General features: G+C 35.6%; 1 protein-coding gene across 2 annotated transcripts; it reads left to right on the top strand.

Annotated features, from left to right (window-relative positions):
* Positions 1 to 140: 140 nt before the first annotated feature.
* Positions 141 to 27590, top strand: LOC306843177 (CD82 antigen-like). 2 transcript variants are annotated; one of them, XR_013781811.1, is made up of 10 exons: positions 264 to 401; positions 11622 to 11694; positions 12591 to 12663; positions 18239 to 18363; positions 19872 to 19946; positions 22583 to 22681; positions 22958 to 23137; positions 24520 to 24603; positions 25894 to 26980; positions 27044 to 27584. XR_013781811.1 is itself a non-coding variant. In XM_079374479.1 (9 exons), the coding sequence occupies exons 2-9, from the start codon at positions 11632 to 11634 to the stop codon at positions 25969 to 25971; spliced, it is 777 nt and encodes a 258-aa protein (XP_079230605.1). In that variant the 5' UTR covers positions 141 to 401; positions 11622 to 11631; the 3' UTR covers positions 25972 to 27590. The 2 variants fall into 2 exon arrangements, 1 of the variants encoding a protein (XP_079230605.1); XM_079374479.1 differs by having other exon boundaries at positions 141 to 401; positions 25894 to 27590.
* The last annotated feature ends 340 nt before the right edge of the window (positions 27591 to 27930 follow it).

Here is a 27930-nt window from a genome sequence, read left to right as displayed (position 1 = left end):
AAGCTATAAAACACAAAATCCAATATATGGTTTAGGATGTGGTAGAATGAGTTTTGTCGGAAAGTTACAACAATAAAAAAAGGAGGGAACATGTTATTTTCCACTTCTGTCATAAAATATGTAATAAAACTGACAGAACCATCCTGAAAACAATATTTGAAGGACATCCTTTCAATGTTATTACTTTACATTAGGGCCAATAACTAGCGGTTATGACGGAGCTCTGACTTGTCAGGCGGAAACTGTGGTCACCATGGTAACCTGTGTTCTGCTGGGCAGTAAAGGGTTAAAGAGTGGTTTCTGTGCTGCTGCTCAAGTCTTTTTGTCTCAGTCTTTCTAGCGCGACAACAAATTACTGACAGCTGCTCAACGGATCTTCCTTACGGCTTGACACAAAAGAGGTAAATGATTTTCACTTGTTTCTAAAATGTTAGTACAGAAAAGTGATTAAACTGGCTGATGGCCTGAAGTAGTGTTAATCTAAATTTATTAGTAAATGAGGTTTTGAGGAGCTCTGTACCTTATTCGCGTTTTCTAGCATGGTAAACTAGCTATTTGCAATTTTAACTGCGTTTTTATTCGTTGTGTATAGTTTTAAATGTTCGCTGATGTGGCACTGGCAGCTTGTGCGGTTCTCACTGCGGTCCTGTGAACAATCGCAAACAGCTGAATTTGATGCGACTTAACACGCACGTCAAGGCATTGCATCTGTGCTTTCGCTAGTTTTAATGTCGATTAGGCTTGTGTAGAAACTCGGAAGCCCATGTTGATCAAGAAGTTGTCTGAGTTGAAACGAGACAGGCTCGTTGGTTTTAAAAAGAAGAATTCAAGTGGAGTGTAGCACAACTCTTTGTATTAGTTTTGTATGTTCCCAGGGTCCTGCAGCACCTGTAAATACGAGGGAACTTTAAAATTGTGATTTCGAGGCCTGGACATGTCATGGCATGTCAATTCAATAAAAAAAAAAAATGGAAAGTCATACAAAACTGGGTAATAACTGATTACATGTAATCTGGATTACATAATCAGATTACAAAAATTAGGTACTTGGAAACTACTCGTAATCAGACTACAGTTACTTTTTGTTGATTTGATTACATATTTTATCTTTAAAATTCACAAATTCAAGCATTCCCAAACATCTTTCACCTAATATATGTACTTGAAGTACCCTTGAGATTTTAAAATAAATAATTAAATATAAAATGTGCATGTTCTTGGTTCTCTAAAGTTATTAATTTATAACTTTATTTTAATTTAACTTTTTTTTATTATTTAGTTTATTATAAGCTTATCATTGAACTCACAAACAAATGAACCTCTAGTTAATTTAAACAAGTTAGGTCAAAAGTAATCTAAAAGTAGTCTGATTATATTACTTAAATTTGTGTAATGTAATATGAAATAGAGAGAGAAAGCGCCAGTGCATTCTCAGTATCGCCGCAGGGGGCGCAATAGTGCATTAGCGTAAATGTTTTATGGTAAGTTTTCTCTTCAAGTACCATTAACTTGAACAATTTGTTAAACAAAAAGAAAGAAAGAAGATAATCTTGCTAAGCAAGTTCATTAAAACCATTATATTTATTTCAAATTACCTCAATAACGCATCTTGTTTAATGGCTCAGACATTTGAAAGCAAAGCCAGAAACATACTTTACGCAAGTACTTAAGTCGTGAGCACTTGGCCAGCGTAATATATACATGATGTGTATATGGTTCGTTTAATTCATGTTGGAAAGATTGAATCTGTGAGTTGAATGCACATGAACACTAGTTTTCAATTCGGGGGTGTGTCAGTGAGAAAATGCATCCATATTGACTGTAAAGTTGTTATAATTAAGTTGTTTTTTCCCAATTTACTGTAAAACTAAATTACATTACATAATGTAAGTGTTGTACTATTGTCAGTTACAATTTATTTAATTCAATTTACCAGACATAAATTGAACAAAAACAAAATCTTTGTTCATTTTGTAGAAGCAGAGTTTTAAAATCATACCAAATTTTTTGTAGAAAAGGTACATCGCCATCTTGCGCCAAAGTGACTTGAGCGCACCTTGCAACATAATTATGGCTTCCCAACATCCCAGCAGGTCTAGAATGTACCAGTAGTCCTAGTGGCGACAAATCTCAATACGTAAGGAGATGATATAGTTAAATGTGCCATTTAAACAGGATGTGTTATTATTCAGGTAAGTTGCTATAAACATATTGACTTTGGGAAACCTGTTTAGCAACATTCTCTTCAAATTGTTGCTCCGCCACGGTACTACTGGACCTGAACGAAAAACTAACGGAAAAGCATAAATAAAAACATTTAATAAACACATTCTGGTATATTAGGGTCACTGGTCTGCTGTCAGGGCGACGACATCTGTCTGTAATGAAAGCAAAGATGTGGAAATAGGTCAGAACTGAGCTGGGGCTAAGCAGTGGATGCTTCTTCAGGTCCATAAAAGGTTAAGGGCTGGCAGACCTCCCAGGACGTGTCTCTGACTGGAATGAGCCCACAGAGAGAGAGAGAGGGCCAGGATACAGATGTTCCCCTTCTTTTACTTTGACTATTCCTAGCTGGAAAACTTCTGCTCTGGGAGCCAGCTAAAAATGGGATGCCACTATGTGTTTGAGAGCTGCTTTGCCAAGACAGGCCTGCAGCAGAAACTTAATAGGCAGCTCTTTTTCATAAGGGGAATTTAGGTTTGGGGGCTTTCTAAAAAAAGGATTTAATGTGCAACAACATTCCTTGTTGTAACTTAGCTTTCATATATCAGTACACACTGTATTTGATGTCTTATTCAATAAACTAATTTTCAGTTTCATATTTCTTTAGGCTTAGGTGTTTAAAGCTGACATGAAATGAAAATTCATCATCTATTCTCTAAATCCATGTTTTAGATTTTATTGTGGAAAAATGAATCTGTGCAAATGTTTCATTTGTAAGTTTATTTATTATTATTATCATTTATTTTATTCTTTTTGTAACATTTAATAAAAGTCTTTTCTCTCTGGTGACGTATGCAGGACTCATTTAGGGTGTGTTCAAAATTGTAGGCCGGTTCTTGGTTCTTTTGGTACAGATCAAAAAAGAAAATGACAGAGTCCTGGTTCATTTAGCATTCACACCGTCATTTTTAACAACTAACCTAAAGATACAAAACAAAAGGCACAGGGATACATATGGTCACAACCTGTGGCCGACTGCGTAAAGGCTTAGACTAGTCTTACAAGTTAGTCATCAGATATATTTTCTGTAAGACTGGTCATAGCTTTTGTAAGTCAGTTACATAAAAAGTAGTTTGGTCCGAAAAATAAGACTCATTACCCCTTGGCTAACTGCTTGTTGATCAGACAAGTTCTTACGACACAGTCTTAGCCATAGTGGCTAAATTTATAGTGGCATAGTGGCTAAACTGGTCCTTGATTGGGCAGCATTTATGACATTTATTTTGCAACCCTACCAAACATCCAAAACTGCTATGTGCTTGGCTAAATCAGCTTGTTGTATGTGTGTGCATAAGGTGGTACTGTATTTTTACCAGCTTATGACTCACAAAGAGCTTATATAATGTGTAAAGGAGTCAAAATAGTGCCAGGAATTCCTCCGTCACACACTGAGATCTTTCCGCTTGGTGTGCACCAAGGTTCAAATGGCAGTGCTCATACTAATTTAAATGAAATGCACTAACAGAGCGATCATTTTAGGGTGTTTTCACACTTTTTTCGATTGTCTGGCTCTAACCTGAGTTTGATTGATCCCCCGTTCCGTTGAACCCACTGGATTGTGTTTAAACAATGTTTTTTGGTTTCTGAAACACACTCAGACAGAGCTGGGTAGTAACTGATTACATGTAATCTGGATTACGTAATCAAATTCCAAAAATGTAGTACTTGTAATTAGAGTCTATTATATTTTATGAAGCTCATAATCAGATTACAGACTTTGGCTGTGTAATGTCATGTTTAGTTATGTTTGTTCACATAATGCAGGCATTCCCAAACATTTTTGTTAGCCACACCCCTTTGACATGAAATATTTACTTGAAATATCTCTGAGGAAATTCATATTTTAACCATTTAACAACACATTCACACATTTACAGTTCAAACAAAGTACATATTTCTATTTTCAGTTTTAAAGAGTTAAATTTATTTGTTTTTTAATTTAATGAATTATTAGCTTTTTATCAACTCTCAAAACCCACTGCAGTTCTTACATTAAGCCTAGTTTGGGAAACCCTGGTGTTATGGTGTAATGTTTAATGCATTTTATGATGTTGATGATAAACAATCTCTTTTCTTTTTTTCAATATTATACGTTTAAGTTAGATTAAAAAGTAATCAAAAAGTAATCTAAACCGTAGTCAGAAAACATTGCCTAAAATGAGTAACCTAGATTACATTACATGAGAAAACTGTAGTTAGTAATCTATAATCAGTAATGGTCTACAATTTGTAAGTAATCTACCCAACTCTGCACTCAGAAATAAAAGTATGAAAGCTGTCACTGGGGTGGTTCATATTGGTACCTTAAAGGTACATATTAGTGCCTAAAAGGTATAAAAGAGTTTCTTTTGAAAAAGTACTGAGGGCTTGAATTTTGGCATGGGATTGTGTGTATTGTTACGTTTGTGCCTTATTGCGTGTAAATTCCAAAAAATTGTCAAAATGCCCCTCTTGGCAACTATTCATGTAAACACAGTCGATTAATTTTAAACATAGTCGTATATATACAGTAGACTAGTAAGTGAATCAAAGTTTTTTTTTTTTTTTTTTAGTATCTTCCTAACAAAATAAATATGAATCCACACATAATTATAAATTGTAAAGACACTACATGGTGAAATATTTAGGTTAGATGATTGTAGTTTAAAAATGTCTAAAAACCCCCCAAATCCTCCCTCGAAATTAAAAAAATCCCCCTAATAAGAGTCACCTAAAGAGGGAATCCCCCCCCCCACCCCCCATTTTTTGAAACAAAATTCATGGCCTGCTATTGTCCCAGTGACCCAGTCACAGCTTTCGTATTATTTCTGAGAGTGCACGGTACATTTGTGTCATCAGAGTGGCAGCTGTTTACCCCTGTTTGTATATAACCGCTATGTAGGAGAAGATGGCAAAATGTATGGATACTGCTGTTTTCTCTGTTCACTTTTGTGATTTGGATTTTTTTCCGAAGCACCAACACAGAATGACATGTGCATCTATTTGTCATGAATGTAATGCAAAGTTTGAAATGAATGGTCAGAGTCAATTTCTGCTGAAAGTGATCAGAAATGAGATGAGAAAGATTCTCTGTTATGCTCGGATGCACTGTATGTCACAGTATGGAAGAACAGATGTGTTACTATTTCCATTTCATTACAACTTAAAAATATATAAATCCTACACTGCACAAATTGGTTTTCATGCTTGTATTCTCTTGTGGTCAGCAACCTAGTTACCAATGAAAGTGTGATCAAGTGTCAAAGCCCTTCACACACACACAAGGAGAGGATTTGTGTGATGCTTTAGATGGCTTATTTCACTTAATGCAATATGATAAATGTACCTGACTTGTCCAAAGTGACTTGAAAAGGAAGATTATGAAAAAAGTGATTCTTTGTAAACAGGCAGTACAATTAAAAGTGCAGCAATACAGAAGGAAAAAACTTTGAACAGACTCTCCAACCCCCTGAAATGGTGAGAGGCAATTATTATAATTTTTTTAATGGTGGAGGCTAACAAACACGTGTTGATGAATATAGCACAGAACATTTAGTTGATGGTATAGTATATAATTGTTTCCCCCTGTGATTGTAATGCTTGTGATGTGGCCGTTGAAGACCCAGCTCTCATTTAGCTATGGCTTGACCTTCCTCTTGGTGGAGGGGTGATAGGGGGAGACTCATGGGTAACTGGGGCGTGAGACTGTTTCCCCCCCTTAAGTGGAGCATTGACTCTGCCTCAATTATGGTTGCCATAGGAATGCCTTGAGAGTATGAAAGATGTTGGCTGGGGGGAAATCATAGGGTTATGCAAAAAATAGTGTTTTGTGTGACCCAGAAGGGGTGAATTATTTCTTGGCCAATAATTTGGGTCTTTTGGATCAGTCTAAATTACGAACAAACTCAAGAAGCCTTACAAGTTAGTAATGTTTGAACTGTTTTTTTTGGGGGTTTTTTTTATGGTTGACATTTGAACTTGAGAATGTAAGGAAAGAAGACTTGAAATTCCTCTAGTTGTGTTAGGCGTGCTCTTGGCATTCACCCAAAAGAGTATAATAGCATTTAATGTTTTTAACTCAATTATGGTTAATTAAAGGCTCTGCCTCCTCCTTTCCCTAAAGACAGCATTAATAATTCAACACTGAATCATGTGATCTGACGAGCACCGTCCATTTTCTTCCGCAAGCGTGAGTGTTTATGAATCAAAGCTCGTTCATCTAGACCTGTCAATTATGTAATCGTATCTCTTGCCCTTCCGTATATATAAACGAGATAAATATTTTTCTACACATGAAATATGAAAGTAAATAGACCTATAATTGTGAAGATAGGTTTTCTGTATATGTTTTTATGCAGTTCATGGTATTTATTTTAACAATAAAGGATGTTTATGACACATGACAAGCGATCAGTCCATTATAAAAGTGCAAAGAGTGCATGTCCGCCTATTATAGAATCAAAATAATTTTAGATTACAATCGGAAGTTATTACAAGCACTCGATGATGATTTAAAGTGGGTTTTTGAGCAAAAACATTAATAATTGTAGCGTGATGCTAATTGTACCTCTAGTGAATTGTACCTCGGCGATTCGCCTCACTTTTTCGCATTGCGCTCAGTGTGGAAAGGCCTTAGTTTCCCATTTGACACATTTGTTAATAAAAAGAATTACAGTTTTTTTACATCTTCGCAAATGTATTAAAGATAAAAGCCTTATATGATTTCATTGTGTAAGTATTCATACCCTTATCTGGGACAGTGGAAGTCATATTGCTTGTAGATGTTACTACACTTTGAGTGAAGTTAACCTGTGGCAAATTCAATTGAATGGGTATGATTTTCAAAGGCACACACATCTTAATAAAAGGTCTAACAGCTGATAATGCATATTAGAGCAAAAACCAAGCCCTGAGGTCAAAACAACTGCCTGTAGAGCTCAGAGACAGGTTTGTGTCAAGCCACAGATCTAGGGAAGGGTTCAGAAAAAAATTCTGGTTCACAGAAGCATGTAGTCTCTGTTACCCTTAATGGAAGATGCCTGAAACAACCAGGACTCTTTCTAGAGCTGTCCTCCTGGTCAAACTGAGCAGTTGATGGAGAAGGGCTTTGGTTAGTGTGGTGATGAAGAACCTGATGGTCCCTTTAGATGAGCTCCATGATCACATGTGGAGATAGGAGAAATCTACAGAAGGACAAACACCACTGCAACACTCCATCGATCTGGGCTTTATGGCGGTGTGGCAAGACTCAATCCTCTCTTCAGTGTAGACGCATGAAAACACACTTAGAATTTGTAAAAAAGCACCTAAAGGACCCTCAGACTATGAGAAATAATATTATCTGGTCTGATGAACCTCAATAGACCCTTTTAGGGCCGACGTCACAATTACGTCACAGCGCTAGCTGAAGGCAAAACAAAGCGAAAACTGGAGGCGGCCCATTCAAACCAGCACAGATTCGGCTACATAAGGAGCTTAAAATATCATCTTGTTGGGTGTCGGAATAAATGTTCCAGTTTGAAATTTTAAGGCATACCTGCTGCCACTGTCAGACAAAAAATCGACGAAACCTGTGGTGAAATGAGATAAAACGAGCGGACTGGACAGAAACGATCGTCAAAAATGCTTGCGTTTGCAGCGCACACTTCTTGTCAGAAAAGGTTAAATAACGTATTGTCTTTTGTTGTTATGGGCATGTCTAAAAATTTCTTATGCATCTATGTCGTGCATGAAATAATGTCTGTGTGCATGTGTGTAAAACAACAAACTGATTAATTGTGGCTGGAATAATAATGTAGATATAGTTGCCTGCTGAAATTGAAATATATATACATCTTCATGACTAGATAGACACGGTTGGTTTGTCTTTACTATACAGGTCAGATGTGAGTCACTCAACCGGAGGGAATCCTGTCAGATCGACCAAGCTTTGAGTAAAAGCGTGTGCGGTTCGGCCAATCTGGTTTCGTCCGTTAAAGTTAGACTTTTTAAATAACAATCGCGGTCCTGGACAGTGCATCTATACCTTACATATGCGGGTAAAATCGGTATTTCTCCAGTTATTATTAAATAAACAAGCTAAACAAACTTCATAGCCAGCGTTAGGGAAGCGGTCAGGGGAATCTTTCTGCCTCCACCTAAGCTCCGCCCACAGAAAAAGTCACGATGTTTACTAACAGAAAAAGGGTCTATTCCAAGCATCATGTTTGAAGGAAAGCAGGCACTGCTCATCACATGCAGAGTACCATCCCAAAAGTAAAGTGTGCTGGTAGCAGCCTCATGCCGTGGGGCTGTTTTTCAGCGGCAGGGACTGAGAGAATTGTCAGAGTAGAAGAAAAGCTCAATGCACCAAAATATTGAGATAGCCCTAATGAAAACCCAGTCCAGAGCATTCCGAACCTTAGACTGGGCAGAAGGTTCACCTTCCAACAGGACAATGGACCTACACACACACAGCAAGAGTGGCTTATAGACAACTCTCTGAATGTCCTTGAGTGGCCCAGCCAGAGCCCGAGCTTGAACCCAATCAAATATTTCTGGAGAAACCTGAAAATGTGTCTGCCCCCATCCAACCTGACAGAGCATAAGAGGTGAAGAGAAAAATAGCAGATAATTGCCAAATGCTGATGAGCAAAGCTTGTTGCAACAAACAAAAAAAGACTTGAGGCTGTGAAGTAAATATTTAGTTAAAGGTTTGAATACTTATGCAATGTACTTATTTCAGTTTTTTATTTTTAATTAATTTATGAAGTTGTGACAATTCTGTTTTTGCTTTGCCAATATGAGTGTAGATTGATGTGGAAAAAAAGACAAATTTTAAGCAGCCTAACGTAAGGCAGCAACAATAAAACTTGAAAAAAAAAAATGAAGGGGTATGAATACATATACATATACACACATATTAATTCTATTTATTTTATGGGGTTTTTTATTTTTACAATTTTGCCATGACGTGTATTTGCGGTATTATTGGGCAAAAGCCAAAATACCCAGCAGTGTGATGTAGGTGTGTGCAGGAAATCCCTGTTCACTCATGGTCTTTAAATCAACCAAATTAAAGGGCATGTTCAGTCTGCTGTATGACACCACGTATTCTTGAACAAAATCAATTTAACTCAAGTATAATTTGATCTCAACTGCTAAAATAGATGTACTACCATTTTAAACGTTTTGAAGTGTCTATTTATTTTTCTTCATTAGTACATAGAAAAATTATAGAAGGATATTGAGTTCATACTTTCAGATGGATATTTCAGCACTGACTGTTCAAATTTCAACAGTACTGTACTGATGGATTTATTGACAACATAACAAAAAAATTTACTCCTTTTGGGGTATGTTTAACACCCTATACATGTATAAAGAGCATGCTGAAGTATTGTGAAGTTCTTTGTCAAATAAATAATAGTCATAGAACACTTGCTGGGGGAAGTCTATAGTGATTATCCTGGATTAAATTTCTGGTCATGTGATCTATAGTAAGTATCTAACATCAGCAGTGTAAAGCTTGCTTGGGTGTGTTCAGATGCCCCTTTGTGTTGTGCTAAAAAGTCTAGGATAGGACCGCTTTTGTCTATTGTACGGAATGGGGCAGCATGCCATCATTGTATTATGGAGGGGGTGTTGTGATTGACCAGAGAATGGGTGACATCTACGCAGTTGAGTTACTGTCCAGCTGACAGCGATTGAAGAGATTAGTAAAGAAAAGCGATGACGTGGTACTGTAGCTTCCAGATGCCAACACTATACTTCCTGCAACCCCAACTACACCATAAACACATTCACACACGAGCCAAAGTGTATGTTTGCTCATGTATTTTGGCTGTTGGCTGAGGATTTAAAAGGCTGCTGCAGTATGTTTTGTGGCTGTGAATCGTGAAACTGCTGAATAGAAAACCAAATCCTCTTGACACCTGATGAAACTTTACTGCCATTTATACTTCCCCTTCCATATTTATGAATGTTTTCTCAGGGTAAACTGCTGAATGTTGAAGAATAAGAGAAAAGTCCGATCCTGTGTCATACACTATTTTTGTCATATGAACATGCTTACAGTGGAAAGAGGGGAAATACATTGGCTGTGTTGTTATTTCTCTGAACTCCCGTTTGTAAATGAATAAAATGCAGAAAAAGGCTGCATTCAGCACAGAAAAGTTGAGAGTCTGGTTTATAGCTCCCTGGAGTACTTTGAAGAGATGACGCCAAGTAAGCTTGGCTCTGAGACTCTGGCTTCATATCCTGATATATTGCATATTACTCCAGACTCCAGTGTGTCTGTGTTTGTCTGTGTGTGTGTGAGAAGAAAAAACAGTCGAAGTGAGAAATGGAAGTGTCATTCTCTCATGGTTACATTTTTTCCCAGTGTCTTCATGAAATATTCATAGAGGCTTTTAAAGAGAGTGCCAATATTTTAAGAGCAGTTTCATTGAGTCAAGGTTACTTGGATGGACTGGTGTAAATCAGTGGTTCTCAACTAGGTTCCATACCTGTATGAGTTTCTTCTGTTGAACATAGAATGCTCGTAAACAAACAGTTGATGGTCCCCATTTTTAAAGCACCTATATCATAAAGTATTTCACAAAATATCATTTAAAAATATCCTTGTGTAATGAACCACAAATTAATAAAATGAATAGAATACACAGACAATGTTGATAGTAATATTATTTAATGCTTAATGAGCAGATACTAACTGCCCATTTGATGACTCCCTCAAATAAATAAGTCATGAGTCATATAGAACATATTTGCTTAGAGCTGGCAAACCAGTACTAATTATACCTTTGCATGATTCTGTCACGTGTCTGTCTTTTGACACAAACAAATAAACACGGCAATGTTTCGCTCAGTTGGATTACATTGCACATTGCTCAGGACAAGACTATACTGCACTGTTCAAAAAAATTGGGGTCAGTAAGATTGTTTTGTTTTGCTTTAATACTTTAATTTAGGAAGGATGCATTAAATTGATCAGTTAAGATGTTTACATTATTCTAAAATAATTCTATTTCAAATAAATACTGTTCTTTAAACTTTCTAGTCGTCTAAGAATCTTAAAAAAAAGTTTACATTACACTGGAACTTAACTGGAAACCCTAAAAAACAACAACATTTTACAGTGATATTAATATCATTAATTAATGGAACTGAAACTAATCAACCAGGCCAGAATAGAGTTTAAATTAAGTAACAGCTGTGATTTTTATAAAGCAGGTTTTTTCCACATTGTTTCAGCGAGAGCTTGCATATCATCACCTGTGGACTGGTTTTAGCGACGTGCTGAGAGAAACACTTTAGTTATTGTTGTCATGTCTCAGTGTCAGTTGACCTGCTCAGTGTCAGTTCTGAGATTTCACCATCAGCATTGGTGTTCTTCATGTCTCTCAGAGTTTTGATGAGATTTCCTCTCTTATTTACAGAGAAGCAGTCATGGGGAAAGGATGCATTGCCGCCACCAAGTACTTCCTGTTCTTGTTCAACCTCCTCTTCTTTGTAAGTGCACACATTCCTACACCTTTTATTCATTTATTTATTTTCTTTTTTATTTACAATTATTTAATTAGAAATGTTTGTAATAATATAACTGTATTTATGCATAAGTAACAAGTGGCTCAACAGTGAGTATGAGCTAGCTAAGCTTTTAGAACCAAAGGTTAAGTATCCACTTAATAATTCACTTAATGAGTTGAAACTCATATACATATTTTTAATTTAATTTAATTTATCCCCATTTGCCACATTTGCGCATGGCATATGTGGACATGTAAATAAAAATAATTAAATACATTATTGAATATATTTAGTAGTAGAGTATATTGACGACATTTAGTATAGTATATTAACATTTTATTTTCCTGTTTTTAAAACCATTTTGTCATGCCATTGTAAATGTATTTGCATTATTATTAGGCAAAAACCATAATACCCAGCAGTGTGATATAGGTGTATGTAAGAAATCCCTGTTAGGAAATTGTTCACACTTAGTAAGGAAGCAGGCTTGCTCTGTTGCATTTCTTTGGAAACCTTCAACTTGACCTGTTGTGTCTCTAATATAAAGGGTTGAAGGCTAATGAAACGCATGTGTGTGACTCTCTCTGATTTTTCCTTTTGAAGACCCTTTAATTGTACAGTAGGCTGCTGCTTTACTACTTCCCTCTTCATAGTGGTATAGAGGACAAGCATGAGAACTCAGTTCAGTGGAGAGTTCCTGTCTCTCTTTAGCAATTATCTAGAGTATGTTAATGGCAGCAGCACGGTGCTCTTATCCACAGTCCAGTCACAGTTTAAACTAAGATCAGCTCTGAGGAACAAAACGGGTCAAGAAGGTGACAAACACACATGCAACATGTCCTTTATGTTTGTTCATGCCTGTTTCTTTTGCCCTGTAGATTTTTGGAGCTGTAATCATGGGCTTTGGACTATGGGTCATCCTGGATAACCAGAGTTTCATCACGGTTTTACGTAAGTACAAAAACACCAACCCAATTTCCTGTTCTGATGTATGTAATGGTGTTCCTGAGAGAATGTCTTATTAAAACAGGTTACATCTCCAGGCTGCCATTGGTCAGAAATGGAAAGATTTATGATGGCAGCACAAATGTTTTCATGCTGGACAAAGTTCATAAATCACAATTTCATTACTATCATTACTTCAGGTCTGTTTCAGTTTTGTTCACATAGTACAGGTTGACCTGAATTCGCTCTCAAAATAATTTAATTTGATAACTGAACTCAGATTTACCGTCACAGGAATAAATTACAATTTAAAAGATACTAAAATAGAAAATAATTTAAAATGTAATAATGTTTCACAATATTACTGTTCTTACTAAATGTTTGATCATAAATGCAGCCTTGGTGAGCATAAGAGACGTCTTTCAAAAAATTCTTACTAACTCCAAACTTATTCTGGTTTGGCAGACAGTTAACTGTTATCAGTGAGTCAGACAAAAGGACATATAATACAGACCTGAATAAGTTAACCGTTATCAGCGAGTCAGAGGAATATGTCGCTGATTACACATTTTTCCATCCTCTTGAGTTCATGCTGGTGTTTATTTGATGTACATGGGAATGCACAGTGAAAGCAGTTGCTATTCGTGCATTTGGCGTTGGGAGTTTTCTTTTTTTTTGCCATTAACCAAGTTTTCCAGAAACCCCCTCCTATTCTGCACTTTGTGTGTTTATACATGCACATATGCGCTAGCACAGATGTTAAGTAAACCATCTGACGCTCATCGGAGAGGGTTTAAACAGAGAGCGAAAGCAAAATAAGAGAAGAGAGAAATGTTAAATGAAAGCCAAACAGAGATTAACTGTACATGATTTATGGAGAATCATACCCATACTGCCTCTGTCTGGACAGCTAAAGTCACGGAGACTCTGTGCTGAAAGATAGTGGAACAGGAAAACGAGGGTGGAAAACCAGCGTAAATCCTCTTGATTTATTATTTAATGCTTCCAAACCGTTCCAGCACAGAATTAGTACAGATTTATTATCATATAATCCATTACGTTGTATAAAACAATCATTTTAGTAACAAGACAAACATTAAACAATATTACTGTAAGTCTACTATTAATACTGTAGTCCTCAAGTCACGACTGACCAATCAGAATCAAGCATTTCAAAGAGCTGTGTGAAAAAAAAAAACTAATAAAAAATTTGGTGTTTTTTGTCCAAAGTTTGGTTACTGATATACTTCAAAATATATTCTTTTATGTTCCGCATAGATTTGAAATAACGTAAGTGTGAGGAAATTATTTTATTATTTTAGATTGGAAAGCTCTTACTTGTCGGTTTCACACTATTTCTGAAGATTGAAGTCCAGTGTTTGAAAATAGACATTAAACTTAAATATTTTCATAAGACCAAGCCACCAAACCAATTCCCTGAGTCAAGATGGAAGTTTAGAGAAGTCTATATATAGCACATGCTCGGTTAAATTACTGCAAGGGAATATTTATGTGAAGTTGACCAGCTCTAAAATAGTTTGCCAAGCCAGTCACACCGCCATTCTTTCCTCTCTCATCTCACCACATATTTTACATCTGTCCCCTGTTTATCAATTCCAGCGTCTCCAGATATGGCAGTGCTGGAGTCTCTGTTATCGTGACCATTTTAGAAACATTGTTTTTTGTTCAGCTGTCCTTCTGGAGATAGCAGTGAATGTCTTAGGATATCCTCATACTTGGAGACCCTCAACTTTGCCCTTGCCTTTTTGCAAACACAAGGTCCAGTAGTCCCGTGTTTTACCGTAGAGGTCCTGTCATGGTCGCTCCCACACTGCGCTGCACAAGGAGTTTGTTTGTTGACTTTGTTAGACTGTGGTTTAGGGCCCTATTGAGCTAGAAAATAACGTGCAGATTTGTTCTCTGATCTCGGCTTTATTTTTTTCCCTTCCTCCCAGGGTTTTTTTTTTTTTAATAGACTTCCACACAAATGCATGGCTATAAAAGGGCGTCTTAGGAGTTTTCTCATTATCCAGATTGTTGTGATCTCATGCCTATTCTTTACGTAAAGGTTTAACTTCCTTTTCAAATGACACATTCATTTGTGCAATAGAATTATACAACTAAACACCCAGAACATGTTACAACATGAATCAGCGATTGGTTGTTTGGAGGCTGGTATTCTCAACAATGCAAGAAATAAACAAGTACTTGCTCTTTAATATTAGTGATAAAAAAAATAATTATTTGGCGTATCTACCTTTCATAGCATATAAACAGTGCTTAAAAGGCCAACGCAAATGGTTTCGGCTGATGGTATAAAATCGTATCCCTTCCAAGGTTATTTTTCCAGTAGAAACCACTGTTGGGACTGTATTTTTGTTGAGGAGTGTTTGCAACAGTACCTTGAGAACATCGTGGCAACAAATGCATGAACAAACACACGGTGAGGTTGTGGAAATTTTAAATGTACCCTCAGACAGATGTTATGCTTTAGGCAGGAAGCATATGTTTTGAAATGTGACTCAGAATTCTTGCTTGAGTTGAGAGGTAATCTACCGGCCATTTATTATTCTCAGTTTATAAAACAAAATAGTTATGTCACAACCGTGATGTCACAGTTTTGCTTTTATTTTGCAGGGCAAAATAACCTCATGGTTTTGTGAACTGGTGTTTTTTTTTTTTTAGATGAATTTATGTACTGATGGACTGAATATTGGAAGAAAGGCTGTGAATATTTTACTGTTTAATTAATGAAAAAACTAAAGAATGAAGAAAAGAAAGTCCTTTTTTTGTGATACTTTTTTAAAATAATATTTCACAATATTACAGTTTTCACTTTATTTTGTTCAAATATAGTTTTAATGAGCATAAGAGACTTAAAAACATAAACAATCTTTCTGATCTTCCTTTTTTTAACATTCTCTTCATTGTTTTTCGTAAAGAGAGAACAAAACAAAACAAAAACGTACTTTGAAATTACAACACTGCAGAAACATCATACCTTTCATAACAATGAAATCTGAATTCCCCTCCCAGTTTCTTTTCCAAAAAAAAGTGCTTCACAAGTGCTTCAAAGTGGAATCGACATCTTGTCTGTTTCAAATTAGTCTATAAAGCATCCCCAAGTGTCATAGAACTTTTAAGCTTTATCCTTAGAAAACCTAATTCTTTCTAAATGAAAATACTGCATGACGTCTCTTATCCAAGTGAAATGAGTCTGTGGGGTGGGCTTGTTTCCAATTAAGAAGAATAAGTCTTTGTGCAAGAAGCATCACAAATGTAATCACAGAATATTGACTCTGATATTGTAATGTTATCATCTTTAACCCCAAAAAGAGCTAATACTGGGTCTGGGTCCAGAGGTCTTTTTATAATATCTGACATTATTTGAAAAATTGTGGACCAGTAAGTAATGATTTTGAGACGCTTCCAAAACATTTGTGCTAATCAGGCACCTGATTGTCCACATCTATCACAGGTTGAGTCCACAGATGGAAACATCTTGGAAAGTTTTTCTTTAGAGAGATGAAGTCTGTGCAATATCTTGAACTGTATAGGCCAATTCACACTGCACAGACAAACGCCAACAAACTAGTCTGTTTGTTGGCGTTACAAAATACAAATAGAGGTTCTATTGATTATAATCAGTGACGCTGTCTACACTGGATGTGGTGCGATGCGACAAGTATCGCATCCGGTGTAGACACGGTATTACTTGACTCTCTGTGACTCGAAGTTTTTGTGCATCATCACACTGGTCTTCTGTAATATTTATTCCCCAATCTTCTTGCCATGCTTCACGTAGATATTTCAGTGATGCGTTACATTGGAGTTGTGACAGTTTCTTCAAAATAACAGATATGCCACCTTTAACAAATGGGTTATCCAAAAACACTGAGTCTATTGGTGAGTCTGGAGGCTCCTTGCGGAACGAAGGGAAATTATTTTTGATAAAGTTACGTATTTGCAAATATCTGAAAAATTGGGACTTCGGCATGTTAAAACTCTGTTGTAATTGTTGAAATGAGGAAAAATAACCATCTATGAACAAATCTTTGAGTAAACAAATTCCGTTTTCAAACCAGTTACGAAATGATACATCTGATATGGATGGAGGAAATGAATGATTAGCAGTTAATGGAGCCTGAACAGAGCATGCATGCCATTTATAATGTTTTCTTATTTGAGACCATATCTTAAAAGAATGAGTTACTACAGGGTTTTTTATCCTAAATGAAGAAGACAGAGATGAGAAAATTAGTCCCAGCCAAGAGGAGACATTAACATTTTAAAAGTACATATAATAAATCGCATTAAATCAGTATGTTAAATTGACAGCTTTCTGCACACATGCAAGAGATATGACTGTTTTTGTGGTTTCTTTGAGGATCACATGGTTATAGAGGACTTGATGGTTCTTCAGAGCCACACGCCACACGACTGAGGTGCCCTTGAGCAAGGCACCGAACCCCCAATTGCTCCCCGGGCGCTGCAGCATGGCTGCCCACTGCTCCGGGTGTGTGTTCACGGTGTGTGTGTGTGTGTGTGTGCATTTGTTCACTGTGTGTGTGCACTTGGATGGGTTAAACGCAGAGCACCAATTTCGAGTATGGGTCACCATACTTGACAATACGTCACGACTTTACATTACCCTCTTTATCTATTAAAGAATCTTCCAGAACAACTATAAGCAGCCAAACTCATTTCTGTTGTGACTTGCAGGAGGCTTATGTACTCATTGTTTTGTGCAGACTATACTTTTCAGTCTTTTGACTGCTAGTTTCAGATCTTTAATTACTCAAACACTACTGATTTTTATGTAGCTAAGGATAGCATGAACAACTTGTTACCCACGTAAGCAGCACAGCTCAGCACCAACTGCTGTACGACTTTAATAAGGGACTTCGACCTTAGAATGCATGATGACAAAAATTTCCACATGACTAATCTTAAAACCACATTTATACACTGTGCAACTATAGAAGCCTAGAAGGCTTGTTGTGTTTTGCCATACTGATAGAAGTGATAAAAGTTGGTTTGCCCTTTTACTGTCTTACTCAAATAGTGAAATGAATATTAATCAGTCTGAAAGCTTTGCAAAAACCATTGTTAGACACACAAAAATCAGTTGGCTTACTTCTAGGTTGCACTGTTTAAAAATATTGATAAGGTATTTTGATAAGAGAAGTGCTATGACATTATTTTCACTTACAATGCCAGCACTTTTTTGTTTGACCGTTTTTTTCTTGTCAAAGTGACATCTTCCTGTTCACACATCTGAAATTGAGCTGCAAAGCCTGAAGCAAGACTCTAGCTGTAGAAGAGAAAGAAATGAGTGCTGAAAATCTGCCATGAACCCTCCCCTTTCCTCACAACCTCAGTTTAATTTTCAGCATCTAAAATTAAAATTAGGGCTTTTTTTTCTAGTGAAGTTTTAATTATGTTTGGTATTAGATTAAATAATCACTAAAGAGAAGTGATCTTGATTCATTTTCAGAATCTAGGTTTTATGTACTTTTTCTATTAAGTTGGCATTGTCAGAGAGTGTGACTATTGTTTTCTGTCTTTGTTGTTCATGCAGATGAGTCCTCCACAACGCTGAAAGTTGGTGCCTACATCTTGATTGGGATTGGATCTCTATCAATGCTTATGGGCTTCTTGGGCTGCATCGGTGCCATTTATGAGGTCCGCTGCCTGCTTGGACTGGTAAGTGATTTATGGAGTATTTTATTTTATTTCTTATAATGCATATTTGTTTATTTATATACATAATATTGCAACTGACTACATCAAAGCCAGCATGTTTTGGTCTCTTGGCTATTTTTATTTTATTATATTATTTTATTTTTATAGTGCATATTTATTTATATACATATTGCAACTGACTACATCAAAGCCAGTATGTTTTGGTCTCTTCGCTATTTTGTGTGTGAGTGTTGATTTTCTTTTTCTTTTTTTTTGCATGTTTGTCACACTTTAATGTTTCAGATCATCAAACAAATTTAAATATTAATCAAAGATAACACAAGTAAACACAACATGCAGTTTTTGAATGAAGTGTTTTATTATGAAGGGAAAACAAACTCCAAACCCACATGGCCCTGTGTGAAAAAGTGCTTGCCCCCTAAACCTAATAACTGGTTGGGCCACCCTTAGCAGCAACAACTGCAATCAAGCGTTTGCGATAACTAGCAATGAGTCTGTTACAGCGCTGTGGAGGCATTTTGGCCCACTCATCTTGGCAGAATTGTTGTAATTCAGCCACATTGGAGGGTTTTCGAGCATGAACCGCCTTTTTAAGGGGGAGGGGGGGGGCAAACACTTTTTCACACAGGGCCATGTGGAATACAGCACACAAGACCATAAACCCTTCATTTAAAACTGCATGTTGTGTTTACTTGTGTTATCGTTGATTTAATATTTAAATTTGTTTGATGATCTGAAACATTAAAGTGTGACAAACATGCAAAAAAATAAAAAGTCAGGAAGGGGGCCAACACTTTTTCACACCACTGTACATCAACTGCTGACTATATCAAAGCTAGCTCATTCTGTTCTCTGGGCTATTAATATAAATGATATTTTTCATCTTACCATATTCAGTTGTAGAAAAACTTGCATTATGTGTTGATTTTTTTTTTTTTGTCACTATTTTTACAGGATTTATAAAATAACAGTGTTAATAGCTTGAGGTTTGACACTTTATTTTTTTCAGCACAGGTTCAATGAGCACTGCACCATTCACGCTGTAATAAACAGTCACAACAAGCTCAGAGTTATGCCTGCCCAGAGCGTCTGCTGAGGGAGCTTCAGAAAACCCTTCTCCATTAGCATGATAAAAGAGTTAGTTTGAAATGGCTCTCTGAGGTTAATGCTGCTGGATTTACTGAGCTGGAGTGACAGGGATAAGCCAGTGAGATTTAGGGGATGTCCGTGCAAGAACTGGGGGACATATTAGTACCCGCTAGATCACTGGATAAGCTTAGCGGTCTTTGTTAAACTGTTTGACCCATTTAGAAAATATTAAAATCAAGCAATATTGTTGAATGTTTGTTAATCTGTCCAATAAACGTGAGCATGTTTGTCTGGACTTCTAATGACTATAAAATATAAATTAAAGTATATTTAAATCAAATTATGCCATAGTAGACTTTGAGGTTTTTTGAGTGTCCAGTAATTGTCAGTGAATTGACTGTTCTATTCTCTGTTTGCAGTACTTCACCTGCCTCCTCCTCATCCTCATTGCCCAGGTGACGGCTGCTGTCATCATCTACTTCCAGACAGACCGGGTAGGTGACCATACCTCTAAAAGTGTTATTTAACTGCTATTTATATACCATTTTAGTATTTATTCATATTTCAGAAATTTTTATTAGTATCATAATTTTTTTAAAGATTTAATTTTGGCGTTTTTGCCTTTATAATGATAGGACAGTTAGTTGACAGGAAGCGAAGTGGGGGGGGGGGGGGGGGGGGGCATCAGGAAAGGTCCATGAGTCAGGACTTGAACCCGGGACACCCAAAGTGCAGCAGAGCCGTTTGTTGGTGTGCTGCTGAGGCTAGTAGCGCCGACAGACCAAAAAAAAAATTACTAGAAATTTATAAAATTATTCTTTTTATTTTATTTTACTTTTTATAATTATTTTATGTGCTGTTGTCAAATTAGTGTTTTTTTAATATTTGTTTTGTTTAGTGTAAATGTATCTGTAGAAGACAAATATCTAGTCTGTTCTGTCACCCTAAATGAGATGTAATCCTTATATTTAAAAAGAGAAATTTTATTTTATTTTATTATTTTTAATTTATTTTAAAGATATTATACTTTTTAAAGGAGTAATTCACCCAAAAATGAAAATTGTCATCATTACTCACCCTCAAGTTGTTCCAAACTTGTAAATGTATTTCTTTTTTTGAACATAAACATTATTTTAAAATGTCTGTTTGTCACCGGTTTCTGGTCCCCATCGATTTTCATAGACTTTTTTTCCCCCATTCTATGGAAATCAGTGGAGACTAGCAACTGAAGAAAGAACACAGATTTGGAACAACTTTTAAATTTTTGGGGGTGAACTATCACTTTAAATGGTTTAAGTATAGTTACAGTATAGCTACTGTTTGTTAGCTGGTAGTGTAGCCAATAAATGTAACAAAGCTAAAAAAAAGAGGAAGCTGTTTAAAATGAGCTTCCCCAACACTAGTCTGATTAGAAAACTTCTGTTCTGATTTAGTTTATCTGGAACCACTACTTTTAATATGTAAATATTTAGTATGTTTCTCCTAAATTACCCAGAAGTGTTTTAGTGGTAATGTTATTTTCTGATGTTGGCATATCACAGTTTTTTTTTTTTTTTTTTTTTTTTAAAGGATGTTTCGTGCAACACAAGCTTGCAACACTTTTTCTAGTCAGCTGTTGTGACTGTTCTGTAATGTCTTAACCCTTTGGTTTTAACCCATCGTGATAGGTAGTAACAGGAAATGTGTCGGAGCAAGTTAACAGGTGGCGACGGTTAACAGCAAGTTAACAGGTGGAAATTTGGATTTTAAATTAAGTAGCCGAAGGAAGATTTGCGCATTCATTGCTGTATTCCACTTCCTAATTAATTTAAATTGAGGAAGTGGAACTCATTCACTTTCCGTTGCACAACAGTCACCTTATGGCACAACATTGTGTGTGTGGTATGTGAGATGTTTCCGTGAGTGACAAAAACAGGTGTGGTCTTTGATGTGGGCGATTCTACAGCCCTCGGTTTATCTCTAGTTGACAACAGCGCCCTCTTTAAGAACAAAATGAAAATGAACATACATGATTAAAAACAACAACAGGACTTGTGCTTCATCTCATCAGTCTTTCTGTAGTATTAGGAAGGATGTATATACATCTTCTAATGCAGGAGTTTTAACTCAATTGTGCTTAGTCAGCCTATCTTAAACCAGTTTTAGTTAAGCAATCCCAGCCATAAACTCATGCTTAATGCTCAGCTTAACTTGCTGTGTTTAGTCTGTTTCTGTGTTTGCATTATTGTATTATTATTATATATATATATATATATATATATATATATATATATATATATATATATATATATATATATATATATATATATATATATATATATATATATATATATATTACTTTTAGTATAGCGTGTCTAGTCTTCCTGTAGAGCAGATAATTGGAGTCTGTGCTAGGGCATGCACTGTTTTCTCTGTATGCTTCACCACAGGGCATGCTGACTGCTCTTCCCAGAACAGGGCGAGGTTCACAACAGTCTCTTACACCCCCTGTGCATAAGCTGCGTTTTGCTGTTTTAGTTTATCATTGCTGTAGCCGCCTTGGTGCAGTGTACTTCACACGCATTAACTTCAAACAAGATGTTCTCAAGATAAAGTTCCCTTGAACACTGATTTGCTGCTACAAGGTTTTCGATGCTGATTTTTTTTTAAATTTAAAGAAAGGTTTTTAAATCTTGTTAGTTAAATGACAATCAGAAGGAGTTGAAATACTTTTATGCACCGAGACATGAAAGTGATCAAAAGTGACAGTTACAAACAGTTTATTGTAAAGAGTTAACAAAAAGTCTTGCATAATCCAGTCTTCTGAATGATAGTGTTTTAAACACTTTATTTGTGTGTTTATTTATTGCTCATATGATTTTTAAAACAAATATTTAAAAAAATGTATTATAGCTAATATATATTATAATATATAATAATATTTTTGCTTCAATTAGTTTAACATAAATGCAACAAATTATGCAAAAATATTTAAACATTTGAATGGTAGTGTATGAATATTTATTTAGTTTCAAGCATTAAAGAATGTTGATTGTTGTTGAAATATCAGATAACAGTTAGTGTTTTTCAGTTGACAAGAAAGTGTAAATCACAGATACATCCTAACATGTCTCCATGTGCTTATTTTTAGCTGAAACATGAGATGTCCACTATTGTGAACACAGTTCTGGTGAACTACACCGGTCAAAACAAGACATCTGAGTATGCCTGGGACTACCTCCAGAGAACGGTGAGCTTTTCCTTCAGCTATTGTCTGCCATTTCCTCCCTCACTGATTTTTTCCATCATTCCCGCAGTCTCTTACAGCGAACTTACAGTAATATCTGTTGCACATCTTAGAAATGACAGATGATTACGTTTCTAGGACTTTTCTCATGGCTTTTTTTCTCTTGTTTAACAGGCAGCTTTTTCTGGTTATTTTCATTTAGGTTTTCTGCAACGATGTGTCTAGATTTTTTATTTTGTAATATAAAATTCTTTCCTGCTTTTTTTTTCTCTCTCACAGATGAAGTGCTGTGGTTGGACTGGACCATCTAACTGGACGGAGAATGTGGTGATAAAGAGCCAAAAGAACAATTCTCACATATATCCATGTTCCTGCAGAAATGAATCCAACAATGGCACAGATATAAAAGAAACAGGCCTGTGTGAAGCTTTGTCCCCTAATTGGCCTGTCTTCACTACGGTACACACATACAGCATATTCCTATATATGACCCTGGAGCACAAAACCAGTCATAAGTAGCACAGGTATATTTGTAGCAATAGCCAACAATAAGTAGCATGGGTCAAAATGATTGATTTTTCTTTTATACCAAAAATCATTAGGATGTGAAATAAAGATCATGTTCCATGAAGATATTTTGTAAATTTCTTACTGTAAATATATCAAAACTTAATTTTTGATTAGTAATATGCATTGCTAAGGACTTCATTTGGACAACTTTAAAGGCGATTTTCTCAATATTTAGTTTTTTTTTTTTTTTGCACCCTCAGATTCCAGATTTTCAAATAGTTGTATCTCGACCAAATGTTGTCCTATCCTGACAACCCAAACATTAGTGGAAAGCTTTTTTTATTCAGATGTATAAATATCAGTTTCAAAAAATTGGCCCTTATGACTGGTTTTGTGGTCCATGGTCACATATTAAAGGATAGTTGACCCAAATAAGAAAGTTCTTATCATTTATTCACCCTCGTATCATCCAGAACCTGTATGAATGTTGCCATCCAAAGAATTTTTGTGACCATTGATTTCCATTCCGTGGACAAAAACAAATAAAATAAAAAAGGAAATATTTCTCAAAATATCTTTTATGCTACACAGGATTTTTTTTTTCTTCGGTGAGCTAACCCTTTCCTGATTCCTAGTAGCATTCACCATATACACTAGAGCTTCTCATTGCTAATTCTGTCTCTAACCTGGCATTTGTGTTACATCTCTTCATCTGTGCCGCATTCACTCTCTCATTCCATTTGCTATTAGTACAACATATGGATTTCCTTTGTGGATTGGATATCAGCTTTTCTCAGCCTGCTAACGATTCACTCCATGCCAATATTTCTGAGTCCCCATTCAGGCATTTGGCACTTTCATTAGTAATGAATTGATTCATGAGTATGGCACAGGTGGTGTTTCTGCTCATTAGGTCTCAAATGCCAGGCAAAACTCAAACATGCCATTTTTCATACCTTGATATTTGCATATTTGCCTATAAACTGGACCATAGACCAGGCCACTTACATTTAAAGGGCAATTCTGAATTCATTTAATTCATTTGGAAACTGTATCATATTTGTAGGATATACCCAGTCCCGTTGTTTGAATACGCAAGTAAAGCATTTACTGTAAATCAAAATGTTTCCTGTAAACTAGACCACTGTTGTAGACTTTCACTTTCTTTCCCTTAGTTTGAGTTTGGCTTGTTCTGTTTGTCTCTTCTGATGTTATCTTTGGACGGCTCCATCTGTTCAGGATCATTTCCAAACCCTACATATCTTTTTTAACTTTTTTTTTCTCCCCAGTTGTTCAGTTTTTTTTCATTTCTCTCCATTCCCTGTGTCCAGGGTTGTGTATCTAGTGTGGAGGACTGGGTCCTAAGGAACTGTGGAGTTATTCTGGGAATCTGTGTTGGAATAGCAGTGATTGAGGTAAATCTAGAAAGTGTGTCATGTAAAATGCATTTCAAATTCATGGTTGTTTACTTCTTACAATGTTTTTGTGTGTGGATTATATGAATATTAATTTGTTATTTTGGCACTGTAGACAAATATGGTACGCCTTGTTGTTCCATTGCTTTTGTTTCTGAAAAAAACAAAAACAAACAAACAAAAAAACAATTTTGTTGCATAATCTGTTGTATTTATATTCAGTTGTATTCATTTTTAGTAGAAATCCCCTTTTATTAGCAACTATTTGTTTTTATTAAGTATTTTTATTATTTAATTATTTACTCATTTAAATAATTACATAAGAAATTCACAAGAAACATACAAAATTTTTATTGGAAGTATACACTTGGTAAGATTTATGTATTTGACAGAAATATCTTATGCTCACCAAAGCTGCATTTATTTGATTAAAAATACAGTAAACACAGTAATATTGTGAAATATTATTACAATTTAGAAAAACTGTTTTCTATTTTAATATATTTGAACATTTAACATTTTTTATTTCTGTGATGGCAAAGCTGAATTTTCAGCAGCCATTACTCTTTGAGGAAAAGAAAGTTCAAAAGAGCAGCATTTATTTGGGAAAAAAGTTATTTTGTAACATTATGAACGTCTTTAGTCACTTTTGATTCAGTCCTTACTTGAAAAAGTCCTCACAAAGTCAAAAATCTCAAGCTTTACTATCCTTGTGGGGACATCTGGTCCTCACAAGTATAGCTAAACACGTACACACACACACACACACACACACACACACACACACACACACACACACACACACACACATATATATATATATATATATATATATATATATATATATATATATATATATATATATATATATATATATATATATATATATATATATATATATATATATATATATATATATATATAATTTTAATTATTTTTTTTTTTTGCCATAATCTTTTGTAATTATATTCAATTAAATAAAAAAGGTATTTAAGTTTATTACATAGTTATTTAAATAGGTAGTTTAAATGATCAAATTATCAAACTAATATTTTTATTATATTTATTGGAACTATAGGTTTATCCATAAATAACATTTTACTAAAAATACAGGTTTGTTTGTCGTAATTATCGGCTTCAGATAAAACTATAAAAGTCTATACTGCGTCTGCCCTGATTTAGCCTCTGTGTGTGTGTGTGTGTGTGTGTGTGTGTGTGTGTGTGTGTGTGTGTGTGTGAGAGAGAGGTGGAGAGCCAGATTATGATCACTGTCTTCTCTGCTTACTTCAGCTTTTAGGGATGATCCTGTCCATGTGCCTCTGCAAAAGTGTCCAACAGGAGGATTACACCAAAGTACCCAAGTACTGAGAGCAAACCCCCTTTCAGTGACTCACTCACACATCAGAAATCACCAGTGTTACAGCTTCTCCACACCAGCAACAACAACTGGAACAAAGCAGACCAGACAACATCCAATCTCACACACACACAAACACGTTCTTCAATTTAGTATCCCCTTGTTTAAGATCAAGGTTTTCCGTTGAGAATTCTTTTATCTTTTTCTTTTAAAGAAACTAGTGATCTTATTCTTGTTTGAATAGCTTGATGTTTGGTTTCTCACGTGTGTATAGATACATATACTGTACGCTGACTGTTGCATTTATGGTTTTCATTGTTAGTCGAATCTGAGCGCACTTTAGTGAATAGCGAGTTTGAAATGGGAAAGACTATTAGCTACTTTAAAAATATTTTTGTAATCTAGAATGGAAAATCAACACTTTTGTTTTTACCTATTATACATTTTTTTATTTGTATGAGAATTGTGTATTTCAATTCAGTTATGTGTATATGAATACGATTTACATACTTCAATGAGGTTTATTCTTACTGAATAACTACATCCTAGTTATGGCAGCACTTAATGATGGCTTTTCTGCATGTAAGCGAAGTGTTATTAGCCGGGGCTGGGTCACTCAGGGCGGAGGCAGGTGCGGTGTGGGTAAAGATGGCTGTGGTTGAGAAATGACAAGTAGCGTTAAAATAGCGTTTCTTGTGGTTTACGTGTGAGTTGGCCTGCATTGCTCTGTAGATCAGGGTGTGTATGTGGATTTAGGTTGGGCACATATCCCAGAGATCCTTGCTGTGCTGGTGTGGGTAAAACAGCTGTTGAAGTTTGTCTATAACAGGCATTAGAGACAGATCCTGCTTACTAGCTTCAGCTGTAGCCTGCAGCACCACAGCAGAATCCACAGATTGAACATCTGTCTTCCTGTTTCTGATCCATTTCAGCTCAACCAAAACAGGGCTGCGTCGCGTGATGAAGTTCATCTTTGCATTTCTTCTTTTTAATATTTTTGTGTCTATGGTTTTATTTCAAGTGAAGCTGATGTAAACAATGTCAGCTTTTTGAGTTTAGTAAGTCTGGTGTTGTTTACATCAGTAGTTGTACTCTGGGCCGTGTTAATATTAGTTCAGAAAAGAAGCAATCGAAGCTTCTTCTGAGAAGATTAGAGAAAAGAATGACCAATAACGGTCTGTAAGGCCATTTCCAAACACTTTGTTGCTTTTCGACAAGAAATTTTTCTAGCTCTGTCCTTTAAAGCAAACTTCCATTTGTATTGTATTGTAATGTGATAGACCTAGAAGAGACAGAGAAAGTCATTTCTATTTTTGATTTTTCACATTTCAAGATTATGAATACTTTTTATTAAGTGTTTGTTTTTGTATTTTGTCAAGAAGCTGTCTCCTAGAACTCTAGTTTAGATTTTTTATTTTTTTTTCAGAAATTGACCAATATTTGGATAACTGTGTATCTCTGAGGTAAAGTGAAGATGAAGGGATTTTTTTTCTACATTTCTTATACAAGATTTTCTGTTTATCTGGGAAGCCATTTTTATGTAGTGAGTTTTACCTGCAACTTTAGTACAAAACATGTCTATGCAATAGTTATAAGTTGGATTAAAAGAAAACTTTGACACAGTATGCACGATTTTCATTGTTATTTGTCATCGAGTGGGTCTTTTAATCGTTGATCATTTCAGTCTCAATGTAACTTTTCTTTCGCCTAGAGATTATCTTCCTAGTACATTGTAATGGTCTACCATTTTTCTACCAGTTTTCATATATTTCATATATTCTTTTTAAAGGTATTTTAAAAAGTTTTTTAATAATGGAAAAGCTATATTTTCTACCGTTTCTAGCGATAGTGGGGGGGGGGGGGGGGGTGACTTTACAGTCACTTTTGATCGATTTAATGCATCATTGCTTAATAATAAGTGTTAACTTCTTAAAGTATTTAAAGTCCTGCTGGCTCCAAACGTTTATATG

The sequence above is a fragment of the Barbus barbus genome (assembly GCF_936440315.1).
Source record: "Barbus barbus genome assembly, chromosome: 23".
In the NCBI taxonomy this organism is placed as follows: Eukaryota; Metazoa; Chordata; class Actinopteri; order Cypriniformes; family Cyprinidae; genus Barbus; species Barbus barbus.
Note: the sequence above shows the minus strand (reverse complement) of the source record. Positions and strands in the feature narration are given on the sequence as shown.